The following is a 19,804-nucleotide window of genomic DNA, read 5'->3' on the forward strand; positions in this document are numbered from 1 at the left end:
TGGAGAGGTGGGGGTCTGAAGGGACCCGGCTGAGGGTGACAGTGAAGAACCTGGTCTTGTCAGGAGCAGGTTTCCTGCTCCAGGAGGCACAGCCGAGGGCCACGGGGGGGAGAGGCCCCCGGGGTGCCCCCTGTGCCAGCCCAGCCACTGACCTTCCAGGTGAACCGAACCACTGCACACAGACACAGGCGGAGACACGCTGAAGGCGCTGGCTGACCCGCAAGGGGCATGTGACGCTGTCACAGAGCACGACTAAAACCCAAGGGCCTTAGTGGGTTATACACGTCATGGACAAAACTAAAAGACCAAGTGCAAACTGCATAGGAAAAATATTTGCAATAAAACCAAAGGCTGATGTCTTAGTATAGGAAAAGCTCATATAGCACACAAGGCGCTCCAACCGAAAACTATCGAAGGACAGAAAATGACAATGCAAGGATAATTTAAAATGGCTGATGAATGATCAAACGCTTGTAATCAAAGAAACTGAAAATAATCCAGCATTAAGCTCACCCCTCCCGCACTGAATCAGCCGAGGTTTAAGTGGCCACATGTAAAGCGGACCTTGGCCTGTCCCTCATCCCGAGCTCTACTCCTTGGAATCCAGGAGGCGCGGAGACTCCAGCAGAGGCGGAGGGGCGCCTCTCACTCAAAGGCGGACCCGCCCACGGGCCGTCGAACGCAGCCGCTAAAAACCGTGTTTCCTAAAGACTTTTAGAGAGACGGGCCGTGCCGTGGCCGCGGGGCTGGGCGAGGCTTCCCCAGGCGGGGTGCACTGGGGGCAGTGCTTGGGGGCTCCCCTGGGTCCCCCTCCGCCGCGCCCAGCTGGGGGACCCTGCCTCCCGGCCACGCCCCGCATGGAATGGGAGATTTTGCTATCAAAAATCTAAGCGAATCTCTTCCAAATTGGCTTTTTGAACTTTTTTAGCCACAAGCAGGTCGCAGTCCAGGAAGGACCGCGACCCGCCGCGCGGGGCGGAGACCTGCAGGCGGCTGCAGATTTGCGCAGTCACCATGAGCTCGCAGACTGGCGGCGACGGCCGCACCCTGCGGGTCGGGTGGACGATGACTCATCCGCGCCGGCCAAGCTTTCCACATTCCCGATGTCCCGGCTGAGCGAGGACGCCGCCCGGCCTGGGGCCGCTTCGCGAGCGTGGAGGGCGGCGCGCGGCCAGCCACGAGGCTTCGCAGGGGCCCCGGAAGGCGCCCTTTGCCCAGAGACTTCACGCCTAGGGAAGGTTCCTGGAGGGTGTGGAAGGGGGCGGCCCCCGGGACGGCCCCCGGGACGGCCGCCCACGCGCGGCGATCATCCACATGCCTCGCCCCTCCGCGCGCTCCCGACGCGCTTCCTGCGCGCTCCGCCCACGTGACCCCTGGGGCCACGCCCCTGGGCGGAGCGCGCAACGCACCAGCCAGTCAGCGCGCCCATTCCCCCAAGGGCGTGGCCACCATGTCCGGACCGCGGCGACCGCGGCGATCCCAGCGGGGTCCGACCCCAGCCCCGGATCCGGCTGCCCCCAAATCGCGTTGCAGTTCCGGGCTAAGCGTTTGCTACATGGCCAATAAAGTCCCCTTCACTTCTTTTTAGAAGTAAGCCTATTGAGGTTTTCTTCTCGAGAAGCCGAAACTCTGAGGCGGTCTCTCAGGTTTAGAGGCAGGACCCCCAGGCCGCGGTGGTACGACCCGGAGGGCACCAATACGCGACTACGAAGAGGGCGCTTTAGAGACGCCCCTCCTGGACGTCGGTGGTACGGCCTGGAGGGTGCCAATGTGGTCGCGAGGGAGGTGTCTCTTTTCAGTCCCCTGATCATAAGGTGGTACGGCCCGGAAGGCGTCAACGCGGCCGCGGGCCGCTCAGTAGAGACCCTTCCTGGGTGTTAGTGGCGCAGTCCGAAGGTGCCAGTGGTCGCGCGTGGGCGGGGTTGTAGGTCAGCGGAGGCGCGGCAGGCACCGGAGGTGCGGGGCGGTGAGGAGTCCGCGCCAGCTTCCTGTGCATCACTTCCGGCCCCATCCGACCGCCCTCCCTCCTGCCCCCTGCCCCGCACCTGCCCGCACCGACCCCAGCGCACCCCCATCCCGGGCCTTCCGCGCCCTCGCCCAGCCGTGCGGGCGGAGCTCCCGCCCCCTCCCGGGCCGCCCCGCCCTGACCTCGGCTCCACCGCCCCCAGCGGCCGGGCAGAGACGCCGCCGAGACTCGAGCGCCCCATGACCCGCTCCCATGTCGCGCCCTCTCGTGTTGTCGCCATCCGGGACGCGGCTCCGCCGGGGCTCGCCGGGGCCGGGCTGGGGCGGACTCTGCCCCGTGGGACCTCCGACATCCCCGGCTGCGCGCAGACCACCTTAAGCGCGCGTCCTTAAGGCGGGCACCGCCCCTTCCCGGGTTCGGCGGGGTTGCTGCGCGCGGCGGCCGGAGTTGCCCGGGGGCCTGCGGGAACCCCGGCGGGCCCCATCCGCGAGCGCCCGTGCTCGGACGCGGCAGGCGGGGTCCCGGGCGTCGCCGTCCCCCGGATGCGCCCCCGGCGTGGGCAGCCCCGCTCCGGCCGGTGCGTGGAGGGACCGCGGCGTCGGGCAGGGTCCGCGGCTCGGCCTGGCGGCGGCCCGGGCTCTATCCCGGGAGACGCCGTCGCACCGCGCCTGGGGCAGTGTGGCCGGCGCAGGCCCGCGGAGGCTGCCTGTGCGCCTGCAGGCGCGTCTCGACCCCGGGCCCGGCGCTTCTCCTGGCGCGTGGGCTGCCCCGGGCGGGGCCTCTGCGAGGTCGGCTGCCGGCCTGCGAAGAGAAGCCGAGCGAACCCGGGGCCCTGTCGCCACCCCAGGCCACCCAGCCCGCCATCCTGCCCGAGCCTCGGCCTGCGCCGGCCTTGCTCTCCCAGTGGACCCCGGCTAGCCCCGGGGCCTTTGCCCTGTCACGACCCGTGCAGGGGCCCCGTCCCCGGTTCTGGGGCCTCCGGCTCCTCCCGAGGCGGCCCGGAGCCCCTGGCCCCCGCGCCCTGCCCCCACCGGCTGCTCCGCCGGCCGTGCCCGCCGCCCGCGCAGGTTCCGGCCCTGCGGCCCGGGGAGCTCCCGCCCACTTCCCTCGTTCCCTCTGGCCTGGGCTCGCGGCGAACGCAAGGGGTCAGGAAGGGGGCGAGGCCCTGGGGGCCCCGGCCGCGCTGCCCCGGGTCGAAGGTCGCTGCTCGAAGTTGAAGCTCTGGCGGGATTTGACCGCGGCGCGGGGAGGGCGGTGGCCCAAGAGGGAAGCGCGGCCTCTCGGCCGCAGCAGGTCAAGGCTCTGCCTGGGGCCGGGCGCCTCCCGCTGCCTGGCCTCCTTGGGGTGTCCGGCGGGCCCGGGCGGTATCCGGACCCGGGCAGCCCCACGCCTCCTGCTCCGAGCGCGCGGCGTGGTGGTTAGTTCGCCCTGAGCGAGGAGACCTCGTTGCGGTCAAACGCGGCGCGGGACCCGGAGCGGGGCTGTGAGGGCGGCGGAGGCAGGGCCCACGGAGTCTGTTCTCACGTGGAAAACACGCAAGTGGCGACAGCAAACAACGATTTAGGCGGCCCGAGACGTGCGGACCCGCCACGCAGCCTCCCGCCGCCGGCTGGCCAGGTAGGCGAAGGTCACCCCCGGCGCTGAGTTCTGGGGCGGCCTCCACGGTCCCTTGGCAGCTTAGCCTCTGAGCCTTCAAGGCCCAGCTGCTGGGTCGCCGTGTCCCCCCCCCCCCCCCCCGCCCGGACACTTGCTGGGCCATTCCCTCAAAGGACTCCTGGAAGTGGGACCCGCGTCGCAGCTGGTTGGTACAGGGCCCTCGAGTCCGGTGTGTGGGCGCGGCCGAGGGGGAGGATGTGAGGTCAGCCTTCCCAGCCTGGTGCCCGGCCCCCCGCAACCCCGCATCCGCCTGGTCCCCCATGCAGGCCCAGAAGGGGCAGCCACGCCGCTGTCCCAGCTCTCGGTCAGGGGGCGGCCTGTGCCAGTCCCAGCGCTCGCCCAGGCTGCCATCTGGCTGCTGCTGTGGTGTGGTCTCCGGGTGGCCGGGTTGCCCTGCACAGACCCCCCTAGATGACGCTCTCCCTGGCGGAAGGGTCGGACTGCGGTGCCGGCAGCTGTGCCCAGCGCAGCCGGATTGTGCCCACGGTGCCAGGGAGAGTCCAGGCCGTGGGCTAGGCATCTTGGTTTCTGCCCATCCAGAGGTGTGAGACGCCATCTCCTGGGCCCCAGTTTCTGCCTCCCCGGCTCTGAGAAGGGGCAGCCCCTTGAGTGCGGCTGGACTGGGGGCGGGGGGTGCGTTCCCAGGACAGCCCTGGCACAAGGGGTGGGGCCTCTTCTGAGGGGACTGAAAGCCTCGGCTCCTGGCTCCCTCTTGGGCAGCCTCACCTGATAGAAGCTGGTGTCCAGGTGGGAGGCCCATGTGGTGAGGGGCCGAGGGTGGCCTGTCCCAGCAGAGAGCAAGGAGATGGGTGCTTCGGCCACTGCGTGAGCTAGGGTCACCACAGAGCCTCCATGTGGCTGAAACCTTGGCTGCAGCCTCAGGAGAGGCCCCAGCGCAGCTGCTCCCGTGCTCGACCCATGTTTGCTGCTCTGTGCTGCTTCTTGGGGTAGTTTGTTTCACAGCAGGGGATAACTGATACAGTACCTTTTCTTGTGTTGTATTGGCCATCTAGAAATCTTCTGTAAAATGTGGTTTTCCCAATATTTCTTGTTAATTTTTAGGAACTCTTTATATATGCTGGAGGCTAATCCTATGTCATGTTGCAAATATCTTTTCCTGTTTTGTGGTTTATCTTTCTGCTTTCTTCATGGTCAACTTTGATGAAACAGAAGTTCTTAATTTAGTCAGTATATTCAATCTTATGCATGTTTTCCTTTATAGTTAATGCTACTTGGGTTTGATTTAAGATGTTCTTTCCTACCCCAGGGCCAGGTCAGAAAGATCTTCTGTTACATTCTTCTTCAGCATGAGTGTGGCGCAGTGGCTGGGGGCCCTTGAAGCCGGGCTCCCCACCTCCGATACTAACCCTGCCACCACAAAGCCATTTCTTCTCCTTGCCATCTCGCCCGGATGAGGCTGCGAACAGGTGGAATGCCTGGTTAGAACTCCTAGTTCCTAGTGAGCACTGAATGCTGCTGGTTTCTGTTATTTGTCTCATGTCACCTACTGAAAGGATATGAAACAGGGTCCATTCTCACTTGTCCTCCCAGCCTAGGCAGCAGTTGTTCTGGGATCATATATCGGACAGGCCTTCCTCTCTTCAGTAATTCACAATACTGCCGTGTCGTCTATCAAAACTCACCGTATAGGTGGCCCAGTGGCAGAGCTCTCGCCTGCTGTGCCTGAGACCCGGGTTCGATTCCCAGTGCCTGCCCGTGAGAAAACAAACAAACAAACAAACAAAAACCTCTCCATATAGAATTGTATATAGGCCTGTTTCTGGGCTCTGGGTTCTTTTTAATTTGTTTGTTTGTCCAGCTCTGCTCCTGTGTTTCACCTGCCCTAGAAGTCCTGATACCTTCATAGAAGTCCCTGCCGCTTCTCCTCCCCAGGAAGTGTTTGCCCCTTTTCCCTTTGCAGCTAATATGTATTTTGTGGAGATTTCCTTTGAGGCCAAGTCTGTTCCTTTTAAACATTCCCTTACCCGCTTTATCATCTGTGGATGAGTCTTCCCTGAGTCAGTTATTATTCTGATGGTTGCCAAATGGTGATTTCAGATTCCATCATCCCCTGCTGTTTGTTTGTTGACTTTGTTCCATGAGGAAGTTCCATCTCTTCCCCAGTTAGCTTTCAGTGTGGACTATGGGACTGTTCCTTTATATAGTGGGTTACAGTCCTTTACTATCATTATCCATTTTTTCTCCCCGTTATTCATCTTTGTCACCCGACTTGGCTAGTGCTCCTCTGTGCTGACCTGGCACCCCTTCCGTTCTTTGAGCAGTTCCTTTGGGCCCAGCCGGGTGTCTCAGGCTGGCCTCACATCCTCCCACCGCGGCCCAGAACCGGCCGTGTCCGAAGGGCCTGGCTCTTTTCGGGCCACGTGCTAGGGCCACGTGTGCTCCCCGTGGGGGGGCCGTCCCCCGCTGCGTCCCGCCCTGCCGCAGCTGGGGGGTGTCAAGTGGTTTAGAGAGAGATGCAGACGGGACAGACACAGGTGTGCGTGTGTGCCCACCTCTGCCTCCCTGCCCGTTGGTCCGTCCATCCGTCCGAACCCCTGAGCCCTGCTCCCTGCATTCCAGCCCGATCCCACAGGGCCCACCCTCTGTGACGTCCTTCACTGAACAGTTCAGCTGCCCGCTCAGCCCTCAGGTTTCAGAAAGTAGGTTCCGCGTCGCCAGCCATGCCGAGCACGAAGGAGGACTGCCGCTTTGCGCTCAGGGCTCAATTTCAGTCTCTCGTCTTCAGTCGGAGGACGTACTTCCAGGTGCTGTGTGTGGACGCGGGTGAGGTTGGCTTTTTATTCACTTCACTTCTGGTTTGGCTCCGTGTTTCTGTTTGTATTCCATTTCAGAGATTTCCCCTGCCCTTATGGATTTGGGTGTTTCTTTGTTCATGTCTGCAGAGCATGAGCATGGTTCTGGAAGTCAGCTTTGAGAGCTGCACCCGCGCCCGCGTCTTCACGCCGCCACCCCTCCGGGCTTCAGGCCGTCTTGCTGGTCTCGGTTTGCCCCTCCCTGTGCTTTTTGCATAGGTGTGCCTTCCATGCCACTGCCTGGGAGGAGCTCTGTGCTTTCTGTCTGCCGCCAGCATCCCACGCCCTCTGCTCCAAGGCTGCAGCCTGGCTGTGTGCCCCACTGCGGCCCCCAGCACCCTGGGGGCACAGGCCTGCAGGAGCCATCCCTTTAAAGTGTCCTCTTCTCCACCTGCTCGCTTTCCTCCTTCTGGAACTGTTATTCTCAATATTTCCTCCACATTTTGCTTAATGTGTCTTTCTTTTTTTTAACCTTTTTTATTCTGAAATATACATATATTAAAAAGCAATAAATTTTAAAGTACACTGAAACAAGGCATTATAAAACAGATCTCAGAGTTTCGTGTGGGTTACTGTTCCACGATTTTAGCTTTTCCTTCTGGCTGCTCCAAACACGGGAGACTAAAAGAAATATCAATATGATTCAGCAGTCGTACTTATTATTAAACCCGAACTTCTCTGTATAGCCCCACCATCACCTTTGATCTTTCTCCAACTCTTTAGGGATATCTGGGCTGTGCCCATTCTAACTTTTTCATGCTGGAAGGGACTGTTAATAATATGGGATGGGGGATGGAACTAGCTGTTGTTCTGGAGAGGCTGGGCCCTCTGCATTTCAGGACTTATCTGGTCCAGGGACTCATCTGGAGGTTGTAGGTTTCTGGAAAGTTACCCTAGTGCCTGGAACCTTTGTAGAATCTTATATAAAGCCCTAGGTGTTCTTTAGGGTTGCCAGGAATGGTTTTGGTTGGGGTTTGGAAAGTTCTGATGGGTAGCAGTGTCTAACTGAAGCTGCGTAAGAGTGATCTCCAGAGTGGATTCTAGAGGCCCCAGGAATGACCCCCCAAGGGCAGGAAATAACGTAACACATATGTGCAAAGAAAATCAGGATTAAATTTCTAAGATCTTTGACTAATGAATTTTAAGAGACCAATAAGTAAAAGATGTAAAGACTGAAAGTTTAAGGGCAGAAGGAGATGCTGTTAGGAAAACATTTGACACAAAGGCAAATAGAATTTCCGTAAATGAAGAATACGGTGACCGGCACAAAGGCTGAGTGGACGGGTGTCTGTCTGCAGCGGCGGCCGGCTCTTCTCCCCTGAAATCCCGGCGAAGCTGCACGAAAGGCGCGGCGTCTGCTGGGGGCACGGGAGCGTGGCGAGGCCAGGCCTGAGGGGCCTGAGGAGGAGGCCAGGGCAGGGCAGCGGGACCCCAGGGCTCGGTGGCCGCAGGGGCCAGGCCGTTGCGGAGCGGCAGGGGGCGGGCCAGGGTCGCTGGCGCTACATGGGGCGGCTTCGCGGGGTGGGATGGACGGGCTGCGCTGGGGGCCGCCCGGGCTGGGCAGCTGAGCTGACGAGTGAGGCGGCAGCCTAGGCGTGCGGCGACAGCGCCCTGACGGTTCCCTTCTTGCCTCTGCAGGCCCCGCCGGGGGAGGAGGGCCGGGGGCGCCCTGGCTGGAGTGCGTCCTGGTGTCCGGGGCTCCAGCTCGGCCCCCACACCCCAGCATGTCTTCTCCGCCCGAGGCCCCGGCGCCAGACAGCAGCGTCGCCGGCCCGTCGGGGCGGCCGCGGGGGAGGTGGCCGTTCCTGTGGGGGCCCCTCCTGGGCCGGCCCAGTGAGCCGGGGTCGGTGGCACGGGGCACGCCCGGGGAGCGTGTGCTGGCTGTCACACTGACTGAGACCACGGTCATCGAGGCACCGCTGGGCGCGGGCAGCTCACGGGCACTGCTCTACCTGGTGCTCTGGTTCATCTTCAGCGTCTGCACCCTCTTCCTCAACAAGCACATCCTGTCGCTGCTGGAGGGGGAGCCCAGCACGCTGGGTGTGGGCCGGGGGCGGGGTGGGGGCTGGGCGGCCGCGGGGCGCTGGCCGGTGGGGCTGGGCGGCCGCGGGGCGCTGGCCGGTGGGGCTGGGGGGCCGCGGGGCGCTGGCCGGTGGGGCTGGGGGGCCGTGGGGCGCTGGCCAGTGGGGCTGGGCGGCCGCGGGGCGCTGGCTGGTGGGGCTGGGGTCCCAGCGAGCGCCTGGGCGTGTGCCCCGCAGGCGCTGTGCAGATGCTGTCCACAACCTTCATCGGGTGTGTGAAGACCCTGGTGCCCTGCTGCCTGCACCAGCACAAGGCGCGGTCCGCCTACCCGCCCAACTTCCTGTCCACCATGCTCTTCGTGGGCCTCATGAGGTGGGCCCGGGGGTTGCGGGCTTCAGGACGGCAAGAGGGCCTGCCCCGGGCCCACCCTGAGACCTCCAAGGACAGGAGCCCCATCTCCCAGGGGAGCTCCTCACCGTAGAGGGTGGGGGGCGGAGGCGCCGGCCCCGCTGGGTCCCCCAGGCCGCCTCACCTGAAAGCAGCGGCTCCTTCTCGTGCCCGTCGCCAGGTTCGCCACGGTGGTCCTGGGCCTGGTGAGCCTGAAGAATGTGGCTGTCTCCTTCGCAGAGACAGTGAAGAGCTCTGCCCCCCTCTTCACCGTGATCATGTCCCGGATGGTCCTTGGGGAGTACACAGGTGAGTGGCCAGGCACCCCGTCCGCGCTCTCACTTCCCGCCCCCAGCCTCCTCCCCCTGCCCCCTCAGGCTCCCTCCCCCAGTGTCGCCCCTTCTGTGCCCCGGCCAGCATCGGCTCTTCCTTCCCCCGCGAACCCACCTTGACTCCGTTTCTGCCCTGTGACCTGTCCTAGGCCTTTGCTGCTCCCTTAGAGCTCCCAGGTTCTCCAGCTCTGCAGGGGTGGGAGACAGGTGGCTGTGCGGGACTGTAGTGGGGGGAGGCAGTCAGCGGGGAGCCAGGGGCGGCCATGGCCTGGGACCACCACCCGCACCCTGCAGCGCCCCCTTGGCCGCCCTCCCTCCTGCACTCTGGGCTCCTGAGCTCAGCAAATGGAACATGTTGCTCAGGTGCCAGGTGTTTGCCCACGTGCTGATTATCCCCCCCCGGCTGGACCCACATCCTGCTTTTCCCACCGTCCTCTGCAGCGCACACCCAGTGCTGTCACAGGAGAAAAGCAGGGTGCAGGGGCACCTGCCACTCACCTTTTCTGAGGAAGAGGTGCCGATATACGTATTTGCTTCTGCTAAAACTGGAGGCTCTGCTCCCTCGCCTGGCGGGCAGCGCTGCAAACAGATGCTCAGGGGCAGCCCCCAGGTGCCCACCAGCCTGCAGTGGGTCCACAGAGCGGGTCCACCCACAGGAGTGGGTTCCTCGGCCATGAGAAGGACTGGAGGCTGGGACGTGCTGCCCCAGGGGTGGACCTTGACCACCTTGTCTCGGCAGAAGAAGCCAGCACGTCAGGACCAGGTGCTCGGCCTTCCTGGGACACCAAGAACAGCAGACTCCCCGAGGCGGGTGTGCACTGGAGGGTACTGGGTGCGGCCAGTTACCACCGAGCCACCACTGCCCTTTCCTGTCGTTTTTATTGTGGCGACATGCATGCAACACTGCGTTTCCCACTTAACCACCTTCACGTGCAGTCCAGGGCTGCGAATCCAGTCACGCCCGGCCCGTCAGCAGCTTCTGCCACAGACACATTCCCCTTGTCCCCAGCCGTAGCTCCACGGGACTGAGCCTGTGCTCTCGGGCACAGCGACGTCTCCGTGGTGGCATGATGGCAGGCACAGCGCCGTGACCGCAATCGCCAGCCCCGGAGTGTGTGCCTGAGAGTGGTGCATGTGGCAATGGAGACAGGCAGCCCGACAAACACAAACCTGTGGACTCCTCGGTGAGGGCTGAGGGCACATGTCGGGTGCAGGCACGACCTCTCAGGTGCACCGTGAGCCTGGTGTTTTACGTGATCATAAGGCGAAATTAAATCAGAATGGAAGGAGCAATTCCCAAAAGTCCTAAGCAAGTGGAACAAATGAGCCCATCAGGTTTGTAGGTAGCCACGGGCTCAGCTTGCAGGTGCACGGCGGGCGCCGAGCCGCCTTGGCATGCCAGGCCCGGGGGCGGCCAAACACGGCGCATTTTCCTGCCGGGGACTGAGAGGCGCCGGTGGTGGGCGTCCCTCTGTGGCCTGGGCCCCTCTGCCTGTGTTTGCGGCCTGGACCCCCATTCCCTCCGTGCCCCCGCTGCGGGCTAGAGGTGGCGCACTAATCAGAGTGCACGTGCAGGGACGCCCTGCCCCAATACACGCACATCCGTGGTGCGTGGGGCAGGCTGTGTGTCAGTGGGAGGGTGGGGTGAGGGCGTGGCCCGCCCCCAGGTGCCCTGGTAGCTTCCTTTGAGAGAATCCCCCAGGGCCTGGGGGTCTCCCACTTTGGACCGCCCCCCAGCCCTGTCCACCATGGAGGAGGGTTCTGGTGGCTGTCCTTCCCCACGGAGCTGAGGCAGGTGTGCTCAGTGCGGGTTGAGCGTCAGGGGAGCAGCCCTGCGCCCATACCCCCTGGCAGGTGTGCATTGCCCTCTTCCAGGCTTGCTGGTCAACCTGTCCCTCATCCCTGTCATGGGGGGGCTGGCGCTGTGCACCGCAGCCGAGGTCAGCTTCAACGTCTTGGGCTTCTCGGCGGCCTTGTCCACCAACATCATGGACTGGTGAGTGGCAGCGGGCACAGCCCGGAGACAGCCCCAGTCCCCTGTGGGCCGAGCTAGGACAGCTCACCTGCCCCTTTGGCAAGCACAACAGCAGGAGCCCTAATAGCACTGACCCCTCAGCCGCCAAAATGCTTAGGGACATGTAGGCTCATGAGTGCAGGAGCAGAGTTGGGGCCCCACGGGACAGCTTGGGGCGAGCAGTGGCGAGGCATTCCTCTGGCCGGGGCAGGCAGCTGGGCCGCTTGTTCCCATCGTGGACCGGACACCTTGCATCCAGGTCCTCAGACCACAGCAAAGGCGCTGAGGAGCTGGCCTTCCGGGGTTGCTGATTGGTTCTGAGAAGAGAAAGGGCATCCTGACAGTGCTGGTTCCTGAGGTCCTGCTCCCGGGATGCACAGGCTAGTCCCAGGCATTGAGCCGTGCAGCTCATCCCACTCTTCGCTCCCCGGCTTCTTCCCTCCATGTGACTCTCCTGGAAGCACAGCGCTGACCTTATCACGCGTCCCGTTGCGTGTTGTTTCCTGAGCACTGCTCATGTCACGCTGCCGTCCCCTCGAGGAGCCTGGACGCCTGCCCAGCCTCCGGCCTGTCCTGCTGCCACTGAGCAGCTCTCTGTGATCATGAGGAGCTGCAGGGACCTTTTATATGGCCTTCATCTGAATGTCTGTCTGTCCTGTGGGATAAATTCTTAGAAGGTTAATTTCCAGCTCAAGCCCATAAGCTTCCCTAAAAGTCTCCTGCTCCACGTTGCCAAGTTGTTTCCAAAAGGATTGTTCCAGTTTGTAGCCCTGCCAGCAAGAGCTTCTGCTTGACCCTGTCCTCACGAAACGAAGTCTGCGAATTAAAAACAAAGTGCACTGCCTTTACTCAGGTCCAGAGACGCCCGTGTCCCATTACTCTACATTCTGACGTCTCGGTTACTGGTGATGCTGGACACTGTGTCATCTTCTCGGTGGCCTGTGGTGCTGTCCTTGTCTTCCCTTGGGGTCTCTGCACTTAGAGTCTGTTAACCCACCAGGCACCACTGGCACAGGGCCTCTGCAGAGAGGGTGAGCCTCAAAAAAGGGGCCTGGAGTCCTCTGAGCCGAGGGGCTGAGTCCACTCACGGAGGCCTTGCCGTCCTCACCACGTGCCAAGGCCGGCCACTTGCCCGTTTGATTCCGTACCCGCCGCTTGTGGCGACATAACCTTTTCTCTTCTCTATTTTAGTTTGCAAAATGTTTTCTCAAAGAAGCTCCTCAGTGGGGACAAATACAGGTTCTCGTAAGTACCACTTGAGAGGACAGCTCTGTGTCCACGTCCCCCTTGTCAGGGATCAGCAAGGCCCACAGGCTGCCCCGTCCCGCCAACTCGGGGTCCTTCACTGGTACTTGCTGCCAGGAGACAAGGACGGTTTGTGGGGGGCTCCTAGCTTTGGGGTAGCCACATGTCTGGGGTCCGTCCTTGCCATCGGGGGAGAAAACGAGCCTTCGGTGCCCTTGGGCACTTAGTGGGGAAATTCCTGTGCCAAGCGCTCGTGCCCGAGGGGCCCGGGAAAGCAGGGCAGGCAGGGCCCGTGCCAGCCCTCGTCTCGCTCGCAGGGCCCCGGAGCTGCAGTTCTACACCAGCGCCGCTGCCCTGGCCATGCTGATCCCAGCCTGGGTCTTGTTCATGGTGGGTCCCCCGTGCAGGCTGCACCCCCAGCTCGGAGGCCGCGACGCGTCCCAAGGGGGACGGAAGCCACAGCCCCAGGCCCACATCCAGCAAGGCCCAGCCTGCCAGGCCTGGTGCCAGGGGGGCCCTGAAATGTTCACAGGGAGGTTTCTAGTCTACTTACTTTTTAAAATTGAAAATAATAATAACATCTGAACTGGAGGGCAGACTAAGCTTTAGACCCGTGTTAAATTTCTTGAACTTGATAACTGCACTTACAGCGGTCATCCTATTCTTAGAAAGTGCCGATGGCCGTGGGCAGCATCCAGGGAGCATGATGCAAGCCATCTGCAAGTGTCCGAGAGAGGTGATGGACGGGTGGATGGGCAGACAGACAGACGGACAGGAAGAATGCTATATCAGATGTGGCAGCCTGTTAAAAACTGGGGGGTTAGGGCCTGTTGGAGTCCATATGGGGTTTGTATTACTTTTATAACTGCCCTGTGACTTAGAAATTATTTCAAAATTAAAAGTTAGTGACAACGTGCGGCCCTACAGAAAACATGGCAGCACAGAAGCACGTCAGGTGCAAAGGAGGCCTGTCCCACCCCGCCAGTCCCACTCAAAGAGATGCTTTCTCCTGACGGAGCCCCTGTGCTGGTGGCAGTGGACCTGCACGTCTCCACAGCACAGTTTTGGCACGTGCGCTGCGCTCTGCCTGCCTTGGCCTGCTGCTGTCCACTCCACGGCAGCCGGTGCCCCAGGGATGGGCCCTTCACTGTCCCAGGCGTGCAGAACCCCTGGGATGCGTGTCTGGCCGCATAAATGTGGGTGGACGCTGTCCAGTTGCCCCCTCTGGGCCGTTTGCAGGGCTGTCCCCACACAGGATGTATGTGCTCTGTCTTGCACACAGGACATGCCGGTGATCGGGGGCGGTGGCAGGACCTTCACCTACAACCAGGACGTGGTGCTGCTGCTCGTGGCGGATGGCACGCTGTTCCACCTGCAGAGTGTCACGGCCTACGCGCTCATGGGCAGGATCTCCCCCGTCACGTTCAGGTGAGCTGTGCCTTTCGGGGTGCCGAAGTGGACGAGACGTTGTGTGCCGGGAGAGGACTGGCCTCTATCACCGGGCAGGTCTTAGCTTACACGTTCACGCTGTAAGGCCGTGGAAAGGTCCAGATTAGGGCACCCACAGAAGGATACCTCCTGATGACCAGCGTGGCGTCCAGGCTCCCCACCTGGAGAGGCGCAGGCAGTGCCTGGGGTCCCCAGCTTTGGTCCTGCCACCTCAGCTTCTGCATCGGAGCCCGTGTCTGGGCTCCTGCATGTTCCTCTGTCATAGCTTCTGGGCATCCTTCAGCCTCTGGGGCACTTTTATGTCTTTTATCCTCACAAAGGGCTCCAGTAAAGGACTAGGAGCCCCCATGAGTAGACGGGTCACATCTCCATGGAAACAACCTAAACTCGGTATTTTTATAAAAGATATTTGTGAATGAATTCAGTGAAAGTACACTTTCATTTAAAAAAGACAGGAGAGTTTGCAGAGGCAAATGTTACAGGGATGAGCTTAAATCAGCAGTGCAGGAACGCAGGCAGCTGATGTTGGCAGCTTTAGCCACGTCATACTGTTTGCACACGGGCTTTTTTCTGTTAACTTCTGTGAGGAAGTGGAATTGTTAGCGAGTGGGAAGACAACTTGACAGGGCTGTGCCACATTCGGCCTCATCCCCGGGGAAGTGCCACCCCTGCGGCCTCAGCATTTGCGGGTGGCACCTGTTTTCACCCGTGCAGCCAGATCTCGGACGCTCACTGTGAGCCCATCGGCCTCGGCCTGTGCCTCGCCTGGACCAGCCGTGGTGGCCATGGTGGCGTGTCCCAGCGAGGCAGACCCCCGGCAGCTTTCCCAGTTTGTAAAGCTCGCGGCATTCTTGCGATGGGGCCCCAGGACGGGGCATGTCCCTCATTGGAGGTTTTCCCAGATCTCTCTTGAAGCCTTGCTTATTGATGATCATTAGGAACAGTTCAAAAAAGACTTTAGTAGCAAAGAGGCAAAGAACAGAAAATCAATTCTTTTTAAAATAGCATTTTTCATTTTATTTATAAGAACAACACATACTTGTTATAGAACTTTAGAAAATGCAGGAAAATGCAAATAATAAAGTTAAAATCATCCGTAACTCCACCCCAGAAAAGACCATTGTTGACATTTTGGTGTCTTTCTTATTATCTCTGCTTTTACAGAGTTCTGATTCTGTATATAGGATTCAGTTGTTTTTCGGCCTTCTTAAGGGATTTTTTTCCCCGGGTGCTGTGAAGGCTCGTGCCTCTGGGGTGTTAGCTGGCTGCTGTGACAGACACCACAGTAGGCCCAGCGGGCCCTGAAGGCGAAGGAAGGCCGAGGCCACGTTAGCAGTGGCTCTCCCGGGCCCCGGGGTCCAGCCTGTAGGCTTGCTGGCTCGTGCCCCTGCCCAGACTCACCTCCCTGCGCGCTCCCCGCTGACCCCCACTCCCAGGTCCTCGGAAGCCTTTCTGGGATTCTGGCTGCTGGTTTCTTCTAACCAACCCCCCGCGAAGGGATGAAGACCCAGCTCCCGGCTGGGCTGCCCCTTAGTTTACAGAATCCCCCAAGGTCCTGCTCGCCCCAGGACGTGGCGGAGGGGAGGTGCCCTATGGCGGAGCGACGCATTCAGGGCAGAGGCAGCGCCATGCCTGTAAGCTACCTAGAAACATCTAAGCTAAAAAAAAAGGTGAAGCAAATGAAGCCAGGCCCTGTTGGTTCTTACAGCTACATGGTGACCTCGAGCGTAAATGTTTATTGTAACGTGTCCCCTACTTTTCCATTGGTTGACGTTTCTCACAATGAAAGCCCCCCGAAAGAGAAGGGCCAGGCGGCCGGGCTGTAAGGTCCCGGCCACCCCGTCCTGCCTTGCAGCGTCGCCAGCGCCGTGAAGCATGCGCTGTCCATCTGGCTCAGCGTCATCGTGTTCGGCAACAAGATCACCAGCCTGTCAGCCATCGGCACTGCCCTGGTGACCGTCGGCGTCCTCCTCTACAACAAGGCCAAGCAACACCAGCAGGCGACCCTGCACAGCCTGGCCTCCGCCCGCACCCCAGAAGATGGCAGCATGCCCCTGGCATGCAGGGACCCTGCACCCCACCCCTGAGCACCCTGCCAAGGCGGTGCCCTCAAGTCCTGTCAGGTGTGGGTGTGTCCTGCTGCCCCCCCCCCCCCGGCCGTCCCCCCTCGCCTGAGCCTCTGCCGAGTAATGTGAAGCCCCCCACCCGCCACCAGGGTCCAAGTGTCCTGGAGGGTGCCGGGGCCACCTACAAAGCTGGAGCCCGCCTACCCACACCAGCCTTCAAGAGCCACTGGACTGCTGCCTGCCCCTCAGGGGACAGAGTCTGACCCCAGGACGGCCTGCCAGTGCCACTGCCCTCGAGAGACCCCAGAGCTGGGCTGGACATGAAGAGGGGCGCATGGGGGGCCTGCTGCTAGGGGCATGTACCCCTACCCTCCACACCAGTGGTAGGCAGGACAGGCCCCCAGAGCCACCAGCAACATCAGATTGTCTTGGGGTCACAGTAGCCAGTGTCCCTGACCTGACGGAATCTGGCTGGGTGGCGACAGCAGGTGGCCTCTCCCTGGGTTCTGAGCACCCAGCATGGCACTGGGGGTCTCCCTGCCCTGGGCCTCCTCGCCAGAAACCGTATTCGGGTTTCCCCCTCGAGGGGCAGGACAGGCATTGGCAGAATGTCTTGAGGGCTGCTTTACTAAGCCGTACTCAAAGCAACACCGGAGATTTTTAAGAGGAAACAGACTGCTGGGATATCTGTGAACTGACAGCTGAGCCGGCTGGCCTCCCCACGGGCACAGCCGCAGCACGGCCCCCACCCCAGCATGCCTCCCAGAACTGCCCACTCACAGAGGCAACACTCAGTGGTCCAGGCAGGCTGCCGGCTCAAGGTTTTAGCCTCTTCTTGTGGCTTGGTGTTTGGCCTTCTGATGGGAGTTACATGCAGGGCACAGTCCCCTCACCAGCCAGCCTTGGAGACCCTCCATTGCCCGAGCCCCTGGGGCTTGTCAAAGACCGCCCGGGCAGCTGGCTCGGTGCAATCCGGCCTTGCAGGCAGCATCTGAGGGCACCTGACACCTGGGCTGGGGCTTAACAGAGAAGTGAACATAGGGCACTGATCCTTCCCCAAAGCTCATTTCCTCTGCCTGCTCTTTGGGCCTTTGGATCGTTTCTCCAGTTGGCTAATCCCTGCAAAATGTAAAACACCATGAGTCCTGCCTGGAGATTACATCTCTCAAAAACAAAGAGCAATAACCAGGTCTCATTCATCTCTGCCTGCATGTCTTTGCAGCTGCCAGGTACACCTGTCCCCGCTCGAGTCCAGCTCAGGACTGCCAGCCCTGCATCCCACACGGAAGCTTCACACTGCCCACAGCACGCGCCTCCCACTAGCACCCCACAAGCTGCTTTCAGCCAGTTTTGATTTTCTAAATTTTGGACCAGAAACAAAATGAGATTTTTACTCAGTTGTTAGCAAATAAGGCAGCAGCCTTCAAAACTGTTTGAGATACCTCCTTGTCCTGGGTTCCCAGATGAGGTCCACAGGCGAGAGAATCTGTGCCAAGGCCATGCAGTGGGTCCCTTCCCTCAGGCCTGTCTTGATGTCCGGAGGCGGTTTCCAGCGTCCACTCCCTGTAGCATTTCCAGGAGCCAGAAGTCCACAGCCTGCCTGGGCCATTTGTTTAATGACTGTACAGAGACAATATGTGTTTCATTAACTTTCTTGAGTAATTTTTATAGAATAATATGTTCTCGATGAAATGCTGCAGACATGCTTGTACAAACACTGACACTGGGTGTCATCACTTATTCACTGCTCTGGATCCACGGCCATTGTTTCCGTCTCGGGAAAGAAACAAAACACTTGAACCAAACTTTTGAGTTGGACCATCTGCTCACTTATCTTGATACTTAAAGATGTACAGAGATTACTGCCACTACTGAGTGGCAGGTAAAGCTTTTCTTTGAAATTCCAATAATCGTAATTCCTGCATAGCAGCATTAAACTAATCCACCTGAGAGTTCAGAATACTCTCACCCAATCTAAAATGTAATCTTGGAGGAAAACTAAAATGGTGACTCAGAAACAGTAGAAGAATACTGTACAATGAATATAAGCTAAATGAAGCTGTGCTTCGTGTCCTACGTTTAGATTACTTTTCCCCAAACCAGTGGGTCTGCCTCCTGCTGTGCGACAGTCACTTGGTCACTTGGGTGGGCCAGTGGGAATAAAAGCACAGAGAGGGGTTAAAATATGTCTAAGTGACATGCTGTTAGGGCTTGAAAAGTATTTTCATTGTTTCCCTGGGCTGGAAAATGTAAACAAGGATACGGTGCATGTAGAAATGTCCTTCTCATCTTCTGCCTTTCACCAACAGTGTACAAAGGGCTTTGTTCATTCCAAAAATACGTCCACGTTTATGATTGCGAATGTCCGGGTTCCTGAGGAGGCTGGTCATGCTGTGGGCCAACCCCACACTCCAGAGAGGACAGGCGCCTTCACTGGGCTGTCTTGGAGTTATTTCTTCGGGTCTCCATTGGGGCTCAGATCTGAGCTTGGTGGCCACTAGGTCCTTTCCCAGACACCTAAACTCAGTGGGACACTTTCTAATTGGCAAAGTTTTGTTTTGTTCTTTTGTTTTAAAATTTTCTTTGAGGAAAAGTGGCATTCACCTCATTTGTTACTTCTAGGCTGTTAGCAGATCCGTGAGCTGAGTGAACCTGCCCCTTGGGTGCCGTGGGCACTGTGCTGAGGAAGGGAGACCACAGCCACTTTGAGAAACTTGAAAATTGTATCAATAGTTGCCTGTATGAGAGCCAAATTATATTTGCTTTATACCAAATGAAACTGTAGTGAACTGAAAGTACATCGTACAAAATGTTGATAGTATTTTGTATGTCACCTGTATCAGTACTTATGTAACTAGGAGTTTCTAGAAAATGGTCCTGTTAATTTGGAAACTCGCTGTTCATTCTGTGGTAATAGATACAGGTAGTGAATCCTGTGGATGCCAACTAGTTATTTTTGGCTAAATTACGCAGCAACTTGTCTATACGACTCTTGTTCTGCAAAAGTCAAATAAATGTCAACTATCTACTTCCTAGCCTGGTTTTCTTCTTTGTGTAACTCTTGTGTTTGTGCTGCTGAAACAGATTTCTCACGATGAAGGTTTTCTCATTCCCTTCCTCACTTCTTGTGTGAATGCAGGAAAACACGTGGTCACCAGGAGAAGTGAGCGTGGACAGGCGAAGCGAACAGCTCGTCCCGGAAGCAAGCCTGCACCCCTTGCCGTGTGCCCTAGGCCATTTCATTTTCCGTTTCAGGCACAATGAGTGCGGCCGATGTTCATGCCCCATGGTTTCTTGCCCGGGATTCACGATGCTGGGGTGTCATTTTTCTGAGGACTATTTAAAACAAAATTTGAGGTGGGGCGGGGACTCAATACATAGGGTCCCCCCCGAGGCGCTGGCTCCGAGGACTGGGCGTGGCGCCTCGGGAGCCGGGCCTTAAACCTTGCCGGTGGGGAGCGACCGCCTTGGGGTGCGTTTTCAATCCCAGTGTAAAAGCTCGACGTCCTCTTTCTCCCGTAAACCAGAACCAGAGGCCCAGCTGCGGGAGGCACGGATTTCCTCGCCCGCAACCGGAGACTCGGTTCCGGCGGCGGCGCGGGGCTACCCTCCCGACCAGGCGAGCTCGTGCTCTCCGCACAGCTCCCTAGGGACCGACGGGTGACAGGCAAGCCGACGGGGTGCCAGCGGTCGGGAGCACGAGAAGGGAAGACTGCCAACCTCGGAGAACCACCCGCGGCACTTCCGGGGTACGGCTCGCCGGACCCCGCGCCGCCGCCCGCCCCGTACGTCACCAGCCGGAGCCGAAGCAGGAAGTGACGCCACGGGCGCGCGCCGGGCCCTCAGGCCCAGGA

At 59.7% G+C, this 19,804-nt stretch overlaps 1 protein-coding gene across 14 annotated transcripts; it reads left to right on the forward strand.

Annotated features, from left to right (window-relative positions):
- The first annotated feature begins 6,185 nt into the window (after positions 1–6,185).
- On the forward strand, positions 6,186–19,407 carry SLC35E2B (solute carrier family 35 member E2B). 14 transcript variants are annotated; one of them, XM_077151575.1, is made up of 10 exons: positions 6,186–6,406; positions 8,074–8,475; positions 8,694–8,829; positions 9,026–9,153; positions 9,916–9,987; positions 11,052–11,172; positions 12,382–12,435; positions 12,753–12,825; positions 13,718–13,863; positions 17,173–18,978. In XM_077151575.1, the coding sequence occupies exons 1-10, from the start codon at positions 6,304–6,306 to the stop codon at positions 17,333–17,335; spliced, it is 1,398 nt and encodes a 465-aa protein (XP_077007690.1). In that variant the 5' UTR covers positions 6,186–6,303; the 3' UTR covers positions 17,336–18,978. The 14 variants fall into 14 exon arrangements, 12 of the variants coding, with proteins under 12 accessions (XP_077007690.1, XP_077007693.1, XP_077007685.1 ...); XM_077151578.1 differs by having other exon boundaries at positions 18,573–18,978; XM_077151570.1 differs by lacking the exon at positions 9,916–9,987 and adding an exon at positions 15,740–16,007 and having other exon boundaries at positions 8,705–8,829.
- Positions 19,408–19,804: the final 397 nt, after the last annotated feature.

Source organism: Tamandua tetradactyla, chromosome 2 (genome assembly GCF_023851605.1).
Source record: "Tamandua tetradactyla isolate mTamTet1 chromosome 2, mTamTet1.pri, whole genome shotgun sequence".
Classification (NCBI taxonomy): domain Eukaryota; kingdom Metazoa; phylum Chordata; class Mammalia; order Pilosa; family Myrmecophagidae; genus Tamandua; species Tamandua tetradactyla.

Excerpts from the sequence above, each read along its gene's own strand:
- SLC35E2B (XM_077151566.1), top strand. The coding sequence starts at position 6,304 with ATGCCGAGCACGAAGGAGGACTGCCGCTTTGCGCTCAGGGCTCAATTT. Across the intron at positions 11,173-12,381 it reads TCCACCAACATCATGGACTG|TTTGCAAAATGTTTTCTCAA; the intron begins GTGAGTGGCAGC and ends TCTCTATTTTAG. Across the intron at positions 13,864-19,089 it reads ATCTCCCCCGTCACGTTCAG|GAAAACACGTGGTCACCAGG; the intron begins GTGAGCTGTGCC and ends GTGTGAATGCAG.